This window comes from Sturnira hondurensis, unplaced genomic scaffold, assembly GCF_014824575.4.
Source record: "Sturnira hondurensis isolate 20B ecotype Veracruz unplaced genomic scaffold, ASM1482457v3 Scaffold0001020, whole genome shotgun sequence".
NCBI lineage: Eukaryota > Metazoa > Chordata > Mammalia > Chiroptera > Phyllostomidae > Sturnira > Sturnira hondurensis.
The window spans coordinates 256,515-276,569 of NW_028073651.1; the positions used below are offsets into that span (position 1 = coordinate 256,515).

The window sequence follows — 20,055 nt, forward strand, 5'->3', positions numbered from 1 at the left end:
CTGGAGGAGTGGGCGGGGCAGGGGGAGCCCTATAATTGGAGGAGTCTGGGATCCCTGAGTCTTACTCGGCCAGAGCGGAGGCGAAGGACTGGTTTCTCGGGAGCCGGTGAGAAGCAAAATTGGGGGCGCAGAGACCAGGGCTGCTGTAGCTGTAGGGGACCAGACGGGGAGGAGAAGGTGACTGAACTATGCCCCGAGAGTCAGAAAAAAAAAAAAAAAGCAGGAGGTGGGAATGAGGCTGGAGGCTGCGACCTTGGGTGGGTGGGGCCCAGAGGCTTCCCCTCCTGACTGGGCTGGAAGGGCTAGAGGTGAGACCGTGGAGACCATCGGGCCTGTGAAAGAACCAGATGAGCCATAGCAACAGCCCACGAATGGGTCACCCGTTTATTGAGCACCTACTGGGTGCCCCCTTCGTCCTCAGATCTCCATTAACTGGAGGCTCGGAGGGAAGTGGTGGCAGGGTGGGTACAGCATCGACTGAAGGAGGACTTTTAAATGAGGGTTGGGCGTCGTTCTGCAAACTGGAAAGGTCCTCGGTTCCGTCCCAGTCAGGGTGCAAGCCTGGGTTGTGGGCCGGGTCCCCCTGTTGGGGGCGTGCTAGAGGCAACCGGTCGATGTTTCTCATGCACATCGATGTTTCTCTCCCTCCCTTCCCCTTTTTCTAAAAAATAAATAAATAATGTCTCTTAAAAAAATGCATGAGGATTAAATTAGCTAATATGTGGAAGATGGCGCCTTAGATGTGAAATTGGAGCCTAGAATGTGGAGGTAGAGTGCGGAATGTGAGACTGGAATTTAGAATACCCAGCTGGGGCTCGCGTAGAACTCGGAGAGGAGGGGTGAGTGGAATTTGAACCCTGAGAGAGGGGGAAGGAATTTTTGGCCCGGAGGCCGACCTGGGGATGAGATAGGCGAAGACAATGAGAGCGATAGACAATGGACGGGCTGCTAAGTTAAGTGTTTGTGGCGGGGTTGAGATGAAGCAGATCTGGGGCTGAGGCTTTGAAGGCCTGGACCCGGTGGGCGGGACTTTGGGTGGGAGGAGTCGCCACGGGCTATTGATTGACAGTTTCTCCCTCCACCAGACTAACCTGCTCTGAAGATGAAGGTTCTGTGGGCTGCGCTGCTGGTCACACTCCTGGCAGGTATGAGGCGGGGCTTGCTCTGGTTCCCAGCCCCTCCCCCTCCCATCCCCACCAGTACCCTCCGACCCTTCCATCCCAGTGTCCTTTCTTTTGCTGCACCTTCTCCTCCTTGAGAAGAGCACCAGGTCTGAGGCCTCTCCTGGCAGTCGCTGGCTCTGAGCAGCCGTGTTACTCTCCCTGGACCTCAGTTTTCCCATCCTTAAAATGGGAGTTGTAACAGTTTCTGATGCCTCGTGGTCAGACAGGCAGTGAGCACGGCATAGGAGCCAGCCGCGACTGCCTTTGTCCTCCATCGCCCCAGCATGGCACGCACACAGACACCCAGTAAATGCCTGTCGGAAGAGGACACGGGCTGGCCGTCCTTCCGCCCCCTCCCTGCCCACCAGTGCTCTAAAGAAGCACACCGGCATTTGTGGAGCACCCACTGCGTGCCTGGAGAGGGCAGAGGGCCTTCACAGCCTCCAACGGGTTCCACACAGGATGCCAGGCCGACGTGGAAGAGGTGAAGCCGGGGCAGGACCCCGAGCCATGGGACGGAGGCCAGCCCTGGGAGCAGGCGCTGGGCCGCATCTGGGATTACCTGCGCTGGGTGCAGGCGCTGTCTAACAAGGCGCAGGAGGAGCTGCTTGGCACCCAAGTCACTGAGCAGTTGACGTGAGTGCCCCCCGGCCCCTCCCCCTCCTGGTGGGCAGTTCCTTCTGGATCCTCAGCTTCTACTAGTCTAGAACCCTGAGGAGGGGTCTCTTCACATTTGGCTTCCTCTTGCTATTTTGAACTCCTGGCTTTAACTCTCTCTCTCTGGTTCTTCCTCAGCCCCTCTTGTCTCAGGCGTGTTCCTTTTTGTCTCCCAGCATCATTGCATTGTAGCCTCTTGGCTCACCCCCCCCAACCCCCCTGTCTGTCTCGGTCTCTTCCTCTTGGCCTCTTCTCTTTTGGGTCTCTCTGCCTCCGCCCCCGACGTCTGGCCCTCCTCCACCGCACCTTCCACCCTGTTTCTGTCTCCATGCACACCTCCCTTCCGCCCTGTCCATCTGCAGAGTGTTGATGGAAGACACCATGAGGGAGGTGAAGGCCTACAAGGAGGAACTGGAGAAGCAGGTGGGTCCCATGGCCCAGGAGACGCAAGCCCGCCTGTCCAAGGAGCTGCAGGCCGCGCAGGCGCAGCTGCAGACGGACATGGAGGACTTGCGCACCCGCCTGACCCAGTACCACAACGAGGTACAGTCCCTGATGGGCCAGAACCTCGAGGATGCTCGGGCCCGCCTGGCCTCCCAACTGCGCAAGCTGCGCAAGCGGCTGATCCGCGATGCTGAAGACCTGCAGAAGCGCCTGGCCCTCTTCCAAGCTGGGGCCCGCGAGGGTGCGGAGCGCGGGGTCAGCGTCATCCGCGAGCGCCTTGTGCCGCTGATTGAGCAAGGCCGAGAGCGGGCCATCACTGTCAGCAAGCCGCTGCAGGATCAGGCGGAGGCGTGGGGCCAGCGGCTGCGCGGAAAGCTGGAGTCGGTGGGCAACCAGGCCCGCGACCAGCTGGACAACATGCGCGATCGGATGGAGCAGTTCCAGGCCAAGATGGAGGAGCAGGCCAACCAGATGCGCCTGCAGGCCGAGACCTTCCAGGCCCGCCTCAAGACCTGGTTTGAGCCTCTGGTGGAAGACATGCAGCGCCAGTGGGCGGGGCTGGTGGAAAAGGTGCAGTCGACCTTGGGCACCAACGCCCCTGCCCTGCCCAAGGAAGGTCAATGAATGCCGGCTGGCCATGCGGCCTGGAAGACCCCACTCCTGCCACCCCCTCCCCCTGCATCTCCCAGCCTGCAGGGGCCCCGTCCCTGCCCCGACTGTCCACGTGGTGGGCCCTGGCTTAATAAAGTTTAAGCAAGCTTCACAGCAGCGGCTGGGCGTCGGAGTGTGATTTCTCACAGCCCCAGCCTCGGTGTCCCCTTCCCGGCCCACGGTTGTCAGGCCTGGCCTCTCTGCCTGTGTGTGCGCCTATTTCGTTGCTCTGCTCTGTCCCTGCTTCTCTTTGCTGCTCGCTGTTTCTCCTCTACCTTTCTCCACGCTGTCCCTGAGCTGAGGTGGGGTCCTGGGACCCATCCACCCCTGGGTTCAACCCTGCAGTTGCCCCAACGACCGTGGGCGAAAGCAACGTCTCTGAGCCCCCGTGGGCGCAGCTTCGTCCTGCCTGCTTCTCAGAGTTGCCAGGACTCGAGTCCTGAGGCTGCTGCGGCTATTAAGCCATTTTTACTTTTCCCACCCATTTTCTTCCCCTTTCTGCATGCAGTCTTTTTTTTTTTTAACATTTTATTTTTGGAGAGAGAGGAAGGGAGGGAAAGGTTGATTGCTTGCCTCTTGTACACATTCCAACCCTGACCAGGGACTGAGCCCGCAACTCAGGCCTGTGCCCTGACCGGGAATCGAACCAGCAACCTTTCGCTTTGCGGGACAACACCCAACCCACTGAGCCACACCAATCAGGGCTCCGTGAGGTCTTATCTGCTTCTGCCTCCTTCCCTCTCCTGGCCTGTCCTGCTCTTACCAAGAGGCTCTGTTTTTCCGGCCCCTTCTTGCTCCACCTCTGTGTCTCATCTCTCCCCCCTCAGGTTGCTCCTGCCCCCGCCCAGCTTTTGGTTTTTTCCCTTCCTCCACCAGGGTTTGTTCTGTCAATCAGTTGCACTGCAGCCCTCTGGGTTCACAAGTCCCTTTGTTTTGAGCTGTGCTTCCTTGTCGTCGTCCCCCGCCTTCGTTCTCATTCCTTCGCTTCTGGTCGCTGGGTCTTGGCTGGACAGAAGGGGGAGGAGCCTCACAGGAGGGTCTGCACAGCCCCCCTGGCGTGCAGGACTGGGAGGTGGAGTTGGGAGTTGACAGGTGAGGGTTAAATCCCCGATGGAGCTGCAGGCACTCCTCCCCCTCGAGGTGGAGTTGGGAGTTGACAGGTGAGGGTTAAATCCCCGATGGAGCTGCAGGCACTCCTCCCCCTCCCCCTGGGTTCTTCCAGGAGGGGAGCAGGGCTTCCCCCCACAGGAGACTTGAGTTTGTGTCTCTGCAAGGGAGCCTGCGTTTCTTGACTTGCCAAGAGCTGAGTGAGGAGGGGAAGGGTCCCTGGGCTCAGGCAGGGGGCCTGGTCCCAGCCAAGGCTGCTGCTGGTGTATCTATTGTACTGTGGGCCCTGGGGCTGGGGCTGAACCCTCTTAGAGCCTCGGTTTCCCCAGATGGCATGAGGCGGGCACCATCGGCCATGCCCTTCCCTTGAAGAGATGCATTTTGAATTCTCACCCGTGAAGACACACGGGGACACAGAGGCTGGGGGTGGGGTGCTGCTGTGGCGTAGACACTGGCCCCAGCAGGAACCTGGGGAGGCAGCCTGGAGTCTGGGAAGGACAGGGACAAAGACCACACCCACACTTAGCCTTTGAATGTGCTTGACAGAGCCTCAGTTTCCCCGTTTGTAACCAAACACCTCTAGAGCTGAAGTGAGGATGGGACTGAAAAAGCAAAGTTATGCTATTCTTGGGGTGGGGTGGGGGAGGGGAGCAGACATTCGGGTGCATGTCTGGGGAGAACGGGGCTCACGAGGAAAGCAGATGTCTGGGGAGACAGCGGGGGTGGGGGGCCAGGGAGGGTGTTGCAGGGACTGGAAGCTGCTGAGCTGGCCAGAGGGGTGTTGCAATCCCGCCAGGGGCCCCGTGTCCCTTTCACAACCACCCGCCCCCACCCCCAGGCTGTGGGGGCACAAGGCCAACCAACCTACAGTCCGGGGCCTGGGGCCACCCTCCCCTGGGCTGCCAGGGGTTACTGGCGGTCAAAGGCAGCCAAGAAGAAGGGAGGAAGCCCTGGAATCCAGCCCCCGGGGACGGATGCAGTGCTGGGAGAGGAGACGGTTGAGGGGGTGGGGTTGGTGCCGGCAGGCGCCTGAGAAGGTGAAGAAGTGCAGATGGAGTGTGTACAGGGCCACCCCCCCCCCCGGGACTTGGAGAGTCGTGGGGGCAAAGGAAGGGTGTGGGGGGCCTGGTGGAATGCATGAAGGGGTATACGTGGGGAGCCTTGTAGATGAGGCCGTGTGGTTTAGGCCGACTGAAAAGACCCCCTCCCCAAAGGGGGGTTGGGGACTGTGAAGTTAGGACCCCAGAAAGGGTCCAGAGAGGCCTGGCACGCCCCCAGATGCAAGCAGATGGGGTCTGGAAGGGCTAGTCTGAAGGGGTGTGGGGGTACCCAGGGACAGGGAGGCAGGGTTGTTTGAACTTGCTAAGGAGGGGGAGGGATGGAAGAGGTGTCCTGGGGACACGCGGTGAAGCGAGTTACTCAGTGACAGAGAGTGACTGACAGACCCCCTGACCCTAGAAGGACGTGTTAGCAGGAGGGGAGGGGCCGAAGGTCCAGGTTGAAGCACCCCCCCCCTCCACCGTCAAACTAAGGGACTTGCCTGTGCCCCGCCTGCTCCCCCAGCCCCACAGCCAGGGATGTCAGAGGACGAGGTGGGTGGGCACAGGGAGGCAGGCACCAGGGGAGGGAGACTAACCTGCCCCGCCCCCTCCCCAGCTGATAAAGGCCAGGCCAGGAGGGGACCTGCTACGCTTGTTCTCCGGCACAGCGGCTGAGTCAGGTTGGTAACCCAGAGGGACCCTCTGCACTCACCAAAAGCACAAGAAAGAGGGTGGAGGAAGCTCGGGGAGGGGGGCCAGGAGGGTCGCCACTGCTCAGCCCCACCCCCACCTCTGCCTGCAGAGTACCCCTGTGGCCCAGCCATGAGGCTCCTGCTGTCCCTCCCGGTCCTGGTGGCGGTTCTGTTGATGGTTTTCGAAGGTGAGAGTGGGTGGGAGAGGAGAAACTGGGAGTTTGAGATTCGGGAGCATGAAGCTGGCCGTGGGCCTAGCAGACTCTCGCCAGCTCTTGGGGCCCCTCCCGTGCCCTGGCTCCCCTATTGCCCACTGACTGACCCCCACGACTACCTGGCCAGGTGGCTCTCCCCAGGGCAGTCCAGCAGGTGGCAACACTCCGCTGGAACACCGCCTGGTTGCTCCAGCACTCTCCCCATCCTGACACCAAGATCCCGGAGAATCACACCCCTGGAAGCTCACCCAAGGGGCTCCCGATACTAAAATGGCGCTCCTGCCCCTCTTCCCCGCAGGCCCAGCCCCAGCCCAGGCTGCCCCAGACTTCTCCAGCACCCTGGAGAGCATCCCGGGTAAGCTGAAGGACTTTGGAAGCACCGTGGAGGAGAAGTTCCGGGCAGCCATGGAGGAAGTCAAAAAGAGCGAAATTCCTAAGAAGACCTGGTTAGGACCCTTCCGGGGGCGTGGGAGGGCAGGGGTATCCTTTAAGACTGGGAAAACCTACAAAAACCCTTGTGGCCACGCAGCTGGATCTCAGCGGGCTCGGGCTTGGGGCACGGGCTCCCTGACTCCCCCATCCAGCCCCTGTAGGGAGATGGCCCTGGGCGATAGGGAAGGACCCAAGCTTGGAGGGTTCCGACAAGCCTGCGTCCGCAGGCTGCCAGAGACTCCCTTCTCCCTGTNCAGCCCCAGCCCAGGCTGCCCCAGACTTCTCCAGCACCCTGGAGAGCATCCCGGGTAAGCTGAAGGACTTCGGAAGCACCGTGGAGGAGAAGTTCCGGGCAGCCATGGAGGAAGTCAAAAAGAGCGAAATTCCTAAGAAGACCTGGTTAGGACCCTTCCGGGGACGTGGGAGGGCAGGGGTATCCTTTAAGACTGGGAAAACCTACAAAAACCCTTGTGGCCACGCAGCTGGATCTCAGCGGGCTCGGGCTTGGGGCACGGGCTCCCTGACTCCCCCATCCAGCCCCTGTAGGGAGATGGCCCTGGGCGATAGGGAAGGACCCAAGCTTGGAGGGTTCCGACAAGCCTGCGTCCGCAGGCTGCCAGAGACTCCCTTCTCCCTGTGTGAACATGAGCCTCAGTTTCCTCATCTGTAAAATGGGCGGTTCCGGGGGAGGTAAACTGGAGCGCTCGCATAGCTCCTGGGACGTGGCAAATGCTCCACACAGTGTTTAACCACGAGTGGTGAGTGAAAGAATCATTTATTCATGAACAAATATTTGTCGAACATCGAGCATCTGCTCAGTGCCAGGAAGTGTTCCAAAGTGGGGGAATAATATTGATGAACAACACCCGTAAAGTCCCCGCCAACTGAGATCTGGCATTCTGGGGGGCAGGCCGAGAGTGGGGAGAACAGATGCTAAATCAGTGAATTCCCAGGAGACGCGCCCAGCTAGAGCTAAGTAACCGCCGAGAAAATGAACAGAGTGGGTCTAAACCAGCACGTGCTAGAGAGCAGCTTTTGTAGGCTTGGTGACTGGGTCTTTTCTGAAGATAAAACACTTTATTTATTTATTTATTTTTTACTTTTATAGTAGGCATTTATACTTGTCTCACTTTTTAAATTTTGTTTATCTATTTTTTAATTCTCCCCCAAACATATGTTTCTTGACTTTTAGGGAGAGAGGAAGGGGGAGAGGGAGAGAGAAACATCAGTGTGAGAGAGAAACATCAATCAGTTGCCTCCCATCCGTGCCCCTCCTGGGGATCGAACCCGTGACCTCTTGGTGTACAGGAAGACATTCCAACCCACTGAGCCACTTGGCCGAGGAAGAGATAAGACTTTAAACCGAGATCCATCCCTGGCCGGGTAGCTCAGGTGGTTAGAGCCTCATCCCAATACACCAAGGTTGTAGGTTTGCCCCCTGGCAGGGCCTGTGCAAGAATCCACCAACGAATGCATCAGGGAGCTGCGGGACAACAAATCAATGTTTCTCTCTCTCTCTCTCCCTTCCTCTCTTTCTTAAAAGCAATCAATCAATCAAAAATTTAAACTATAAATTGAGACGCAATGATTAGGAAAATCCAGCCAGGCTGAGACGTGGGGAGAGCGTTCCCTGTGAAGGGTGGGCACCAAAGTCCTGAGGCAGGAAGATCTGCAGATAATGGGGGGGTGGCATTCCCAGTGAGGGGGCCGCCTGGGCAAAGGCTGGGGGTCTGGACAGTGCCCTGAGGGAACAGGGGACAACTAGCGCATGAGCGGGCTTCCGGAAGGGGTTGGTAGCAAGAGATAGCAGGTCTTGAAACCCAAGTAGAGGCAAAGGGTTTCGACTTTAAGAAGCTCCGATACATCTGGGAAACTGAGGCCTAGAAGTTGGGCCACCCACCAATGGGGGAAGCCCTGGGTGGGATTTGGGCATCCTGGGAGAGATGACACCCGGTGACACCCCCCACCCTGTCTCTCCCCACAGGACCTGGCTTTCTGATACATTCAGCAAAGCGAAAGAGAAGATTGAAAGTACCTTCTCCTGAACGCTGGGAGGGCTGCCCCTCTCCGCTGTGGCTGTGTCCGAGGAAGGGGCTTTAAACTTCCCCCCTCCCCACCCCCTGTGGGGAGGACTTTCTCAGTGAGGCCCCGTGCCTCACCACCAATAAAATGCCTGTAACTAATTCTGAGTGCTTCTTTCCTGAGGGGCGGGGGTTGTGTGTGGGACAGAGCAGGGGTGAGGGTTGAGACCGAGAAGCAGAGCTGAAGTGTATTATCGTTCGTTCTCTGTACTGAGGACTCTAGACTTAGTGATCTCAAGAGAACCCTCACGAGAACCTTGCACGCTGGGCTCTAGGAATCTCTTGAGGGCACCGAGGTCCGCAGAGGTGAAGTCACTTGTGCAAAGGTCACACAGCCAGGGAGGGGAGAACCGGAGGAGACCCCCAGCCTGGGGCCTGTAGCTCTTCCCTGGTGGGCTGCCTGAGGGAAGGGATGGGGGTGATTCACCGCCATGCACACAGCAGGGGTTCATTACACTTTCAGTGGGTGATGCAGGGAGGATCTGGAAGAGAGGAAGGGCAGGATGTGGGCCAGGGACCTGTAAGAGGGCCCCACCCTCCCAGTCTCAGCATGAGGTCCCCTCCTCCAGGAAGCCCTCCTTCACCCCCCCCCCCCCGACTGAGTCAAACACTTGTATCCCCACTCTGCCCAGTCTGGGTTGTCACTGTCTGGTGACGGTGTCTCCCCCGCTGGACTTTGAGCTGCAGGAGGACAGGGCCAAGGCTGTCGTCACCACCGTGTCCTCGGGACAGGGCATAGTGCAGGAGGCTCCAAAATATTTGGTGAAACAAGTACGCTAAGTAGAAAAAATTAAAAATCCCATTTTTGCAAGACCCCACTGAGGTAGATGCTGTCGCTGTCCCTGTGTTTCTGAGGGAGAAACAGATGCAGAAGGCTGCAGCCGCGTGTGTGATGTCACAGACCAGAGGGTTAGACCTAGGATTTGAGCCCAGGTGGGGGTCTGAGGGCCATACTCTTTTTTTTTTTTTTTTTTTAAGATTTCATTTATTTGTCCTGGCTGGTGTGGCTCAGTGGATTGAGAGGCAGCCTGTGAACGGAAGTATCACCAGTTTTTTTAAATAAAGATTTTGTTTACTTATTTTTAGAGAGGGGAAGGGAAGAAGAAAGAGGGAAAGAAATACCGACGTGTGGTTGCCTCTTGCGCGCGCCCCCCACTCAGGACCCAGCCGGCAACCCAGGCATGTGCCCGGACCTGGAACCGGGCTGGGAACCCCTTGGTTTGCAGGCGGGCACTCAATCCACTGAGCCACACCAGCCACTGCCCAGGGCCACATTTTTCCTCAGTCCACTCTCCTCTTCCCTGAGTCACTCTGCAGAACAATGGGCCACAGCCCATTCGCCAGCCACCAGCTTCATCCACATCATATTCAATGGATGGAAATGCACCCACGATCCTCACTAGAGATGAGTTTTGCGGTGTGGTTGGCTGGTGGACATTAGGGTATATTGTGGATCACTTTACTGGAACAATTACTAATTTTTACTTCTGGCATTTTGGAGCCAATTTGGTTTTCAAGCTTTTTCATGAGCCCCTGAAAAACACTCAGGCTGGCTCTGGCCAGGTGACTCAGTTGGTTGAAAGTTCGTCCTGCACACCAGAAGGCTGTGGGTTCGATTCCCTGGCAGCGCCCATCCCTAGGCTGCAGACTGGATCCCCAGCAGGGGCGTGGACCGGATGCAAGCGACTGAGGTTTCTGTCTCTCTCAAATCAATAAACAATACCATTGCTTATCTCTCTCAAAACCATAATCCTCCAGTGAGGATTAGAAAAACTGAAAAAACACAGGCTGGTGGCCCAGGAGACTCACAGGACAGAGAAGGAAGTTGGAGGAGCAGTGTATGGAGTGAGGGTACACTCTGCTTTTGAGGGGAACCTCACCCTCGGGGGCAGACACACACACTGGGGTCTCGGGGCCTCCCATTTGCAAAGGACAACCCTCCCCTCCTCCCCGTGACCTCTCTGCCCCCAAACACACACCTCCCTCCAGCACAGTTGTTTGGAGCTGCCTCTGAGGTCCACCCTGAATGACCTTCAGCCTGTTCCTATCCCTGACATGGGCAAACATTGCAAGAAGCAAACAGCAAACAGCCCATACTGACCTTGGAGCTGGGGCAGGGGTCAGAGACCTCCCCGCAGGGCCACCTCTGCCCCGCTCCAGACTTCCTCCTGCCCTCTAGGACTTGTTGTCAGGGGGGAGGTGGGGCAGAGGCTGTGCTGGCTTGGCTAGGTAATGTGAGGTGCCCGGGGTTCAAATTCACCACTTGCCTGTTGGGGAGCTGTGGGTAAGTGGCCTTACCCCTCCTCTGGCCGCCTCAGTTTCCTCATCTGCAAAATGGGAACAATACAGAACCACCCCTCCCCCCGCCGTGGGGCTGCTGTGGGTCCATTCATCAGGTTGACCTGCTAAAGCCCACGCACCTGGCGGGTGCTCAGCAAGCACATACTTGGTAAACAGCAGCTGACCCAGCACCTCTGTGGCTTATCTGGCAGCGCTCACCGCGCTTTAGGTAAACAATCTCCTTTGCTTTCCTGGGCAGGCAGTCCATGACGCCCCTTCACGAGGGAAGGAACAGGCCCAGAGGGGTTAAGCAGCTTGCATCAGGTCAAATAGGCGGAACCGTGAGGAGCCAGGCTCCAAACCCCAAACCACACTGCTTCTCACAACACAGCTCATGGTGAGTTTCTCTCTCTCTTTAAGATTTTATTTATTTTTAGAGAGAGGAGAAGGGAGGGAAAAAGAGAGGGAGCGAAACATGTGTGAGAGATACATCGATAGGTTGCCTCTTGTGCGTCCCCTGCTGGGAACTGGCCTGCAACCCAGGCCTGTGCCCTGACTGGGAATCGAACCAGTGACCTTTCAGTTCACAGGCTGGCACTCAATCCACTGAGCCACACCAGCCAGGGTTCTCTCTCTTTTTAAAAAATTATTATTATGGCCCTGGCTGGTGTAGCTCAGTGGATTGAGCGTGGGCCTGCTAACCAAAGGATCATGGTTCGATTCCCAGTCAGGGCACATGCCCGGGTTGCAGGCCAGTTCCCAGCAGGGGACGCACAAGAGGCAACCATACCTGGATGTTTCTCTCCCTCTCTCCTTCCCTTCCCCTCTAAAGATAAATAAATAAAATCTTTTAAAAATCTATTTAAAATTATCATTATGGTAAAATATATAATATAAAACATATCATTTTAAACATTTTTAGATGCATAGTTCAGTGCCATTAAAAACATTCTCAACATTGTTCAACCATCACCACCATCCATTTCTGGAACTTTTTCATCATCCCAACCAGCAACTCTAGAAGGTTTTAAGCAGTAAATAAAAGTTGGCCTCACCAGTCAGACGCAGCTGGTTGGAGCATCATCCCATATCTGAAAGGTTGCGGGTTCAATTCCCAGTTGGGGCACATGCCTGGGTTGGGGGATCAATCTCTGGTTTGGGCGCATCTGATTCCCGGTCCAGGTGTGCACCAAGGGGAAGCTGGTTGGCGTTTCTCTCTCACACTGATGTCTCTCTCTCTCTCTCTCTCTCTCTCTCTCTCAGCAGTGAAGAAATACCCTCAGTGAGGATTAAGCAAAAAACTCCAGGAAGTTTTATTTTGCTGGTAATTGTTAGTGAGGAACTCCAAGGAACATTCATTGAACACTTCCTGTGTGCAGAGCCCGGGCTGGGGCCACCAGCATGGACAGCATTGTGCTGCAGGCCTCCAGGTCAAGACGGCCCCACGCGTGGTCACTCAAACCCCGCGCGCGGTCCATTCAGGTGGGCTTGTCAGACTTTCCACCTAAACGTACAGGGTGCCTGGGAAACGTGAATGTCAGAGTGTGATTCCCAAATGCTGAATGGGACATACTTATACTAGGAATGAAAAACATTATTTATCTAAAATTTCAATGTCACTGGGAGTCCTGTGTTTCATCGGGCAACCCTAGACCAAAACCTTCAGCCCGTGGTCCGCTGGCCGAGCCATGTGCCCCGGTTCCTCGCTGGGCTCCCCAGGAGAAAAAGGCACATTTTCTCTCTGTCTAGCATTGGACAACCTCCTACTACATGCACCTGAGGCTTTCCTTCCCAGGCCTCGCTCAGCCTGGGCATGGACTCTGCGAGGCAGGTGGTTATTTATCTTTTTTAAAGGCTTAAAACCCTCCCTTCACCCCAGTTTTATTTTTATTTTTGAAAGATTTTATTTTTAGCCCTGGCTGGCATAGCTCAGTGGATTGAGCGTGGGCCTGCTAACCAGATGATCGCGGTTCGATTCCCAGTCAGGGCACATGCCTGGGTTGCAGGCCAGTTCCCTGCAGGCCACTCCCAGCAGGGGACCCACAAAAGGCAACCATACATTGATGTTTCTCTCCCTCTCTCCTTCCCCCCTAAAGATACATAAATAAATAAAAATCTTAAAAAAAGAAATAAAAAAGTATTAAAAAAAGATTTTATTTTTAGAGAGAAGGGAAGGAGGGAAACATTGAATGTGTGGTTGTCTCTCATGCACCCTCTACTGGGGACCTGGCCCCACAACCCAGGCATGTGCCCGGACTGGGAATCGAACCGGTGACCCTTTGGTTTGTAACCCATGCTCAGTCCACTGAGCCACACCAGCCAGGGTGAGGCAGGTGGTTATTACCTTCCCCATTTTACAGATGAAAACACTGAGGCCCAGAGAATGGGATGTATTTGCCCAGGCCACATGGTGAGGGCGTGTCTGACCCTATAGCCAAGAGATGTTAGAGATGAAAGAAGGAATTGTGAACAGCTACAGTCTGTAAACACCTGCGTGGCCAGGCTCTGTGTTAGCACCTTTCCTTGTAGAATTTCATTGAATTAATATCCTGCCCGAAACATGGATTGTCAGCCCGTGTTCCGGAGTGGGAAACGGAGGCAGAAGTGGGGACTGTCACACAAGGTAGAGCCAGGATTTGAACCCGGTTCAGCACAGGAGGCCGAAGAACGTTCTCCTGTCAGGCCAGGGAGCTGGGAAGGTGGGAAGGAGGGAGGCTGCAGGGGCGGGTGGAGCCTCTGGCTGTCGCTGCCATCCAGGTCCCTCTCTCCCTGAAGTCCCTGCCAAGGGGCGTGGGGAGGTGGCCAGGGGAGGGCTCTGCTCGGTGCAGCTGCCCCTACGCCTCCCCTCACCCAGACAGCGGAGCGCAGAGAGTCAGAACCCCCAGCAATGCCGCTCCCTGGGTGCAGGCCCCGGGCTCTGCCCTCCCTTTGCTTCTGTCTCTGCGCTGTGCTCCTGGCCTGTGTTGTGGGTGAGCAGGAGTGAGTGGGTGGGTGTGGGGGCCCTGCGGCGGCCTGGGGCGCACGGGACTCTGACCTGCAGGGCAGTGTGTAGGCGCGTGGGTGCAGCGCTTGTGTGCTCACGGTGTGCGTGCCTGGGAGTGTGTGTCAGTGGCATCGGGGTGTGCAGTGTGTATGTGGGGTTGGAGCAAAGGATGGTGGCTATGTGTGTGCCTGTGCATATGTGAGTGTGGGCATGTAGTCCTGGTAAGTGTGTCTGTGAACATGTGTGTGTATGCACATGTGTCGGTGTGTGTTTTTTATGGGCTTTTTTTTTTAAAAAAAGTTATTTGAAACAGAGAGAAGGGAGAGAATGAGAAACAGCGATTTGTTGTTCCACTTATTTATGCACTCATTGGTTGATTCTGGTGCGTGGCCTGACCAGGGAATTGAACCCACAACCTTGGTGTATCAGGACGATGTTCTAACCAACTGAGCTACTGTACCAGGGCATTTTTTTTCCTTTAAAGATTTCATTTATTTTTAGAGATGGGAAGGGAGAGAGAAAGAGAGCAAGAGAAACATCAGTATCTGGTTGCTTCTCACATGCCCCCCCACTAGGGACTTGGCCGGCAACCTAGACATGTGCCCCAACTGGGAATTGAACCCATAACCCTTTGGTTCACAGGCCAGCACTCAATCCACTGAGCCACACCAGCCACAGTTCCACCAGGGCCTTTGTTGGAGTCTTTATGCAAAAGCTTTGAGTGTGTGAGCACATGGGAAGGTGTCTGTGTGCACTGGAATGAGCACACTGGGGCTGAGAACACACATTTACAGCATTAATAAGTGACGGGAACCTACATGGCGCCAGGCACCACAGCAAGTGCCTTACATGTGTTCCCTCTGAATTCCCACAGTGCCTGATGAGGTAGGGCCTGTCATTATCCAAGTCTGCTGAGAGGGAAACTGAGTCTTGAAGAGGTTAAGTCATTGGCCGAGGGCCTAGCGCAGGTCACGTGGGCACCTCTGTACCTGTGTGCACGTGTGTACCTACCTGGTGGCTCTGCTCTGGGGGTGAGGCTTTGCCCAGGTGCACAGCTGCGGGACCATCGGGTGTGTGCAAGGAAGTTTGGTACCCACCGGGACAGCACAACCGTGCCAGCCTCCACCCCTGAGGGGCAGACAGTCCTCCCGTGCGCTCCCTCCACCGCCCGTGGGGTGAGTTCAGCTTGGGCGGGGGGCCAGGAGAATGGAGGGGCAGCAAGATCAGCAGTGAAGGAGGCAAGGGGAGGGACACAGGGGTCAGAGAGGTGGGTGACAGACTGAGGAGGAAGCCACCGGCAGACAGGAGGTTGACGAGAGGGCACAGAAGGTGAAAGGAGATGACCGAAGGTGAGAGGGACATATAAGGAGGTGAAGGCCAGGGGCGACGAGCGCTGGTAAGGGGCTGCCCTTGGGCCACCAGGAGTGACAGTGACAATGCACAGGGAGGGAAAAGGAGGAGGAAGGGTTCTGGGATCCCAGCCCACCCAGGTTACCCCCTGTCACACCTAGAATGCAAGGAAGAAGTGCCTACAAGTTACCCGAGCGCCCCTCCAGGGCTGGCAAGTAGATCCTGGGACGTGATGCTGGGCAAGGTGAAGGGGCTGATGGAGCCACTGGTGTCAAAGACCAGAGAGACGTGGCAGTGGTTCCGGTGAGTGTACCCGTGAGGAGGGACTGAAGTCCAGACTCCTAGGTCCGAGGGAGGAGGGGCTGGGGGCCTGGGCTCCTGGGTTGAGGGCAGAGGGTGTGAATGAGGTAAAGTCTTGGGGGAACCTGGGTTCCCAACTGTGATATCCCCTCTCCTGCAGGGTCCCCACAGCCATTCAGGGCTTTGCGCAGACCTACTACGAGGACCACCTGAAGGACCTGGGTCCCCGCACCCAGTCCTGGCTCCGCAGCTCCAGGGACAGCCTCCTGAACAAGGCCCACAACCTCTGTCCCCAGTTCCTCTGTGGGGACAGGCATCAGGATTAAAGCGTTCATAGCCTCCACAATAAAGAAATTCCTGCCTGCATCCCTGTCTGCATCTGTCCTCAGTGAAGCTAGAGACAACTGAACCCCCGCACACCCCCAGCAGCTGAAGAGTAGAGAAAGAGGCACCTGACCAGGGAGGGGCCGTCGGGGGCCTTAGGGGAAAGAGGAGGATAACCCCTTCAGTCCTGAGACCAACTTTGGGCTGGTGGGGGTTGGGAGACTTCGGGAGACTTCGGGCTCCTCCGTTTGGGGTGAAGGCTGGAAGCTGGTGAGGAGGCAGGGTTTGCAGGACCCCTCCCGCACGGCCCCGCTTTTACTTCCCACTTGAAGAAGACCCGGGATCCCATTCCTGGTGGGCGCCCAGAGCCCCAGCCCCTGCACAGCCCCCACCCAGCCTGTCTCTCTCAGGGGTGAAGTTTCAGAGTGGGGGCCCTCGGTGGCTTGACCTCTCGGGATGTCACTGCCCTCTGTGCCCCTACCCCACCCCTCGGCGGCTCTGTTGGCCTGGACTTTGGCCTAAGCAACCAGGTGGCAGTGGCTGTGGAGGGGAGGTGGATCCCCAGGAGCTATAAAGACTTTCTCTGCCCTCCGTTGGGAGCTGGTGAGGACAGCCCGCCAGAGCCTGGTAAGAGAGGGACTGACACGGGTGGGGGGTCAACAGGGAGGGGGCAAAGGTTGCTCAAGAGTCCCGATGCTGCTAGATTCCTGGGTTAGAAACACAGAATTCAGAACCGGAGGATGTTTGCCCCTGCTGGGCCCCCTCCAGGATCAGATCCCCACCTCTTCCCAGCTGCACAGGCAGAGTGAGGGAACGGGGGTAGGAGGGCACCGAAAACACACTGAACCGGCAGAGCCTCACTGAGCGGGATGCAAGTCCCTGCAGCGACGGTCCATGGGGCGTAAATGCCTCCCTCTGCAGGGGTTCCCCGGGCGGTGCAACACACCTTCCCCTCCGCAGCACTTATCTCCTCGTGACACATTACATCTTCCTCACTTAATATTTATTTTTTTTAAATATTTTTTATTGATTTAGAGAGAGAGGGGAGAGAGAAACATGGATTGGTTGTTCTACTCATTTATGCATGTATCAGTTGGTTCCCCTGACTGGGGATGTTGGCCTATTGGGACGATGCTCTAACCCACTAAGCTAACCTGCCAGGGCTCATTCAATATTTGTTAATGGTGTTTCTCATGTCAGCTTCCTAGGAGCAGGACCATCGCTGGGTTCACAGCCAGGCCCAGAGCTGTGCTTGGCACTTAGTAGGTGCTCAAGAACATTAGTAGGTGCTCAAGAAATGCTTCTAATTTTATTTAAGATTTTATTTATCTATTTTTAGAGAGAAGGGGAGGGAAGGGGAAAGAGAGGGGGAGAAACATCACTGTGTGGTTGCCTCTCGAGCGCCCCCTATGGGGGACCTGGCCTGGAACCCAGGCAGGTGCCCTGACTGGGAATCGAACCGGCAACCCTTTGATTTGCAGGTCTGCACTCAATCCACTGAGCTTCACCAGCCAGGGCTTCAGGCAATGCTTCTTGAGTGAATGAATGGATGTTAGAATTATTATGTCAAAATCAGGAGGAGAGGCCCTGGTCAGGCGGGTCAGTTGGTTGTGAGTTCAGTTCAATTCCAGGTCAGGGCATATGCAGGAGCCAACCAGCAGCTGCATGAATGACTAAAATTGATGTTTATCTCTCTCAAGTAAATTTTTAAAACTTTTTTTTAAGTTTAAAAAACAAGAGAAAAAATCAGGAGTACAGTCACAGAATGTTAGACAGGGAGGCCCAAGCCAACGCAGGAGGAACTTGGCTCAGGACGGGGTGTGCGAGGGGGGAGCCCAACCCCCTCCCTTTGAATGCCAGGCCTCGGGAATAGACGCCTCCAGCCGCCCTACCCCACGTCCTCCTCAGTGTTCCAGGTCTTCTGACGCCATGGGCACCCGCTACTTCCTGGCTCTGTTTCTGATCCTCCTGTTGTTGGGATTTGGTGAGTGTGACCGGCAGGGGAGGCAGGTCTGTGCAGAGGGGGAGGGGCAGTAAGCATCTTCCTTGGCAGTTCCTGTCTGGCCCTGCTCCCTCCCGCCCCCTCCTCTCCTGCCCTGCCCATTCTCCCTCCCTGCCGAAGGCCTGTCAGCTCTCCTAACCCACCCTCTCCCTGCAGAAGTCCACGGGGTCCCTCTGACCCAGGAAGATGAGGCCAGCAGCCCCTCGCTGTTCTCCCAGATGCAGGAATCACTTTTCAGTTACTGGGATTCGGCCAAAACAGCGGCCCAGGACCTATACCAGAAGACCTACCTGCCCTCCATGGACAAGAAAATAAGGTATCACCCACCTCTACCGGACACACCAGGAGCCCAGGCCCCCAGCCCCTCCTCCCTCAGACCCGCTGTCCTTTCTCCCCAGGGATGTGTACAGCAAAAGCACAGAGGCTGCGAGCACTTACGCAGGGATTTTTACTGACCAGGTCCTTTCTTTTCTGGCCGGAGATGAGTGACAGCTGGATGCCACGCGTGGGAGAGGAGACAATCTTGAGCCCAGCAACTCTCTGGCCCCCAACCACCCCTCAACTCCCCGCGTCTTAGCAGCTCTCAGCATCAGGCTCCCAACTTTAGCCTGATTGCTTATCAATAAAAAAAGAGACAAGTTTCTTCTCTTGGATGGGGTTGCTTTTGTGAGACTTCAGGGACCCATTCATTCCAGCCAACATTTACTGAGCACCTATTCTATGCTTGGAGCCCTAACCTGGTGAGTGGGAACAAAGAGGGGAATGATAACAATCAGCGATCACAACAACAAAATTAGACGCTGCCCTTCACCACGGCCCTTCTTTCTCATCTGTAAAATGACAAACCGTGGACGCAGCCAACCTGCAGTGGCCTCCCGTGGAAGTGTCCAAGGCCTGGGCTGTGTGCCGTAGGAGACTGTGGCTATTTAAATTTGGAGGTTCAGATTCGCAGAGGATAAAAACCCCAGGTCAAAGGTGAACAGTTAAACACTTTATTAAGCAAGAGCAAAGAGAAAGCAAAGAGAAAGCAAGAATCAAGAGCATACATCACCAGCCCTGACTGGTGTAGCTCAGTGGATTGAGCACAGGCCTGGGAAGCAAAGGGTTGCTGGTTCAATTCCCAGTCAGGGCACATGCCTTGGTTGTAGGCCAGGTCCCCAGTAGGGGATACATATGAGGCAACCACACACTGATGTTTCTCTCTCACTCTCTCTCCTTCCCTCTACCTAAAAATAAATATATATATTTTTAAAAAGAGCATACATCACCGGACAGGAAATCACCAACACCGGAACACAGACGCTGGGGAAGCCCGGATAGAGCATTTGGGGTCCGTCTGGGAAAAGTTCTGAGTGAAGCGTCCTACCCTCGTGTGGGATTCCGAAGTCTCACTGTGGGGGCTCTGCCGAAATATGTTTTAGACAAAAGTGGCTACGCGCCAAGGGCCTTTTGTGGCTCGACTGACTGACCCTTCCCTCCGGGAAAATAGGCAGTTCTTCCTCAAGGGAAGGGTCAGTGTTTACAGGCACTGAGTTAAAGACTGCGGGGGAGGGCTAGTTCTCCCCGGCAGAGGGCACACGGATATTTCATTCTTATAATAAAAGGTCATGGCTCAGGCATAAATGGGGAGGATTCTTAACGTTTCTTTCACATGTCAGACTGACACTTTAAATGTGCCCTCCATCGCCCTGAGTTGTCCTGTGCTCCTGTGACAGAGGGGAGACTGGTGCCCACAAGTCACTGTTGAGCACAGGAAGTCAGTGCCCAGGTTGGCTGCGACCCAGGAGGACAGACCTGCCAAAGCTGTCCTCCGTGACACCTGCTGTGCCTTTACTGAGACCCTACCAGGCCCTGGGGACACCGCAGGGAATAGACAGACAGTCCTGTCTCCTTCAGAAAGCTGTTGATTGATTGGGTCCTGGCCCAATTTCATACGGTTTTACTGATTAAAATTTGTGGTATGTTGCCCTGGCTGGTGTGGCTCAGTGGATTGAGTGCTGGCCTGCAAACCAGAGGGTCGCTAGTTCGATTCCCAGTCAAGACACATGCCTGGGTTGCCAGCTGAGCCCCCCGTTGGGGGCATGCAAGAGGCAACCGATCAATGTTTCTCTTCCTCTCTTTCTCCGACCCCTCCCCTCTCTAAAAATAAATAAATAAAATTTCAAAAAAAAATTGCTGTATGTTAGTTGTTCCCTTCTAATTAACAACATTCGTTCCTGAGCTCCTACTCAGGGCCAGAAGCTCTGTTCCATCCCAAAGACACAAACAGAGAAGCTATTTGGGCAGGGGTGGGGCAGGCAGAGGATGAGCAAGCAGACCAGCGAAAATAACTTC

At 55.9% G+C, this 20,055-nt stretch overlaps 4 protein-coding genes across 5 annotated transcripts; all 4 read left to right on the forward strand.

Moving 5' to 3' along the window:
* APOE (apolipoprotein E) lies at window positions 1-3,032 on the forward strand. The gene is made up of 4 exons (XM_037058212.1): window positions 1-106; window positions 1,086-1,145; window positions 1,625-1,799; window positions 2,183-3,032. The coding sequence occupies exons 2-4, from the start codon at window positions 1,103-1,105 to the stop codon at window positions 2,886-2,888; spliced, it is 924 nt and encodes a 307-aa protein (XP_036914107.1). The 5' UTR covers window positions 1-106; window positions 1,086-1,102; the 3' UTR covers window positions 2,889-3,032.
* A 2,685-nt stretch (window positions 3,033-5,717) lies between these two features.
* APOC1 (apolipoprotein C1) lies at window positions 5,718-8,584 on the forward strand. Its single transcript, XM_037058223.1, has 4 exons — window positions 5,718-5,742; window positions 5,865-5,942; window positions 6,268-6,415; window positions 8,386-8,584. Exons 2-4 carry the CDS (start codon window positions 5,885-5,887, stop codon window positions 8,444-8,446), a joined length of 267 nt encoding a protein of 88 aa, XP_036914118.1. The 5' UTR covers window positions 5,718-5,742; window positions 5,865-5,884; the 3' UTR covers window positions 8,447-8,584.
* Window positions 8,585-13,588: 5,004 nt separating this feature from the next.
* APOC4 (apolipoprotein C4) lies at window positions 13,589-15,761 on the forward strand. The gene is made up of 3 exons (XM_037058228.1): window positions 13,589-13,731; window positions 15,257-15,398; window positions 15,556-15,761. The coding sequence occupies exons 1-3, from the start codon at window positions 13,650-13,652 to the stop codon at window positions 15,719-15,721; spliced, it is 390 nt and encodes a 129-aa protein (XP_036914123.1). The 5' UTR covers window positions 13,589-13,649; the 3' UTR covers window positions 15,722-15,761.
* A 1,830-nt stretch (window positions 15,762-17,591) lies between these two features.
* Window positions 17,592-18,370, forward strand: APOC2 (apolipoprotein C2). Of its 2 annotated transcripts, none has more exons than XM_037058232.1 (3): window positions 17,592-17,703; window positions 17,878-18,037; window positions 18,181-18,370. In XM_037058232.1, exons 1-3 carry the CDS (start codon window positions 17,649-17,651, stop codon window positions 18,296-18,298), a joined length of 333 nt encoding a protein of 110 aa, XP_036914127.1. In that variant the 5' UTR covers window positions 17,592-17,648; the 3' UTR covers window positions 18,299-18,370. The 2 variants fall into 2 exon arrangements, with proteins under 2 accessions (XP_036914127.1, XP_036914131.1); XM_037058236.1 differs by having other exon boundaries at window positions 18,120-18,244.
* Window positions 18,371-20,055: the final 1,685 nt, after the last annotated feature.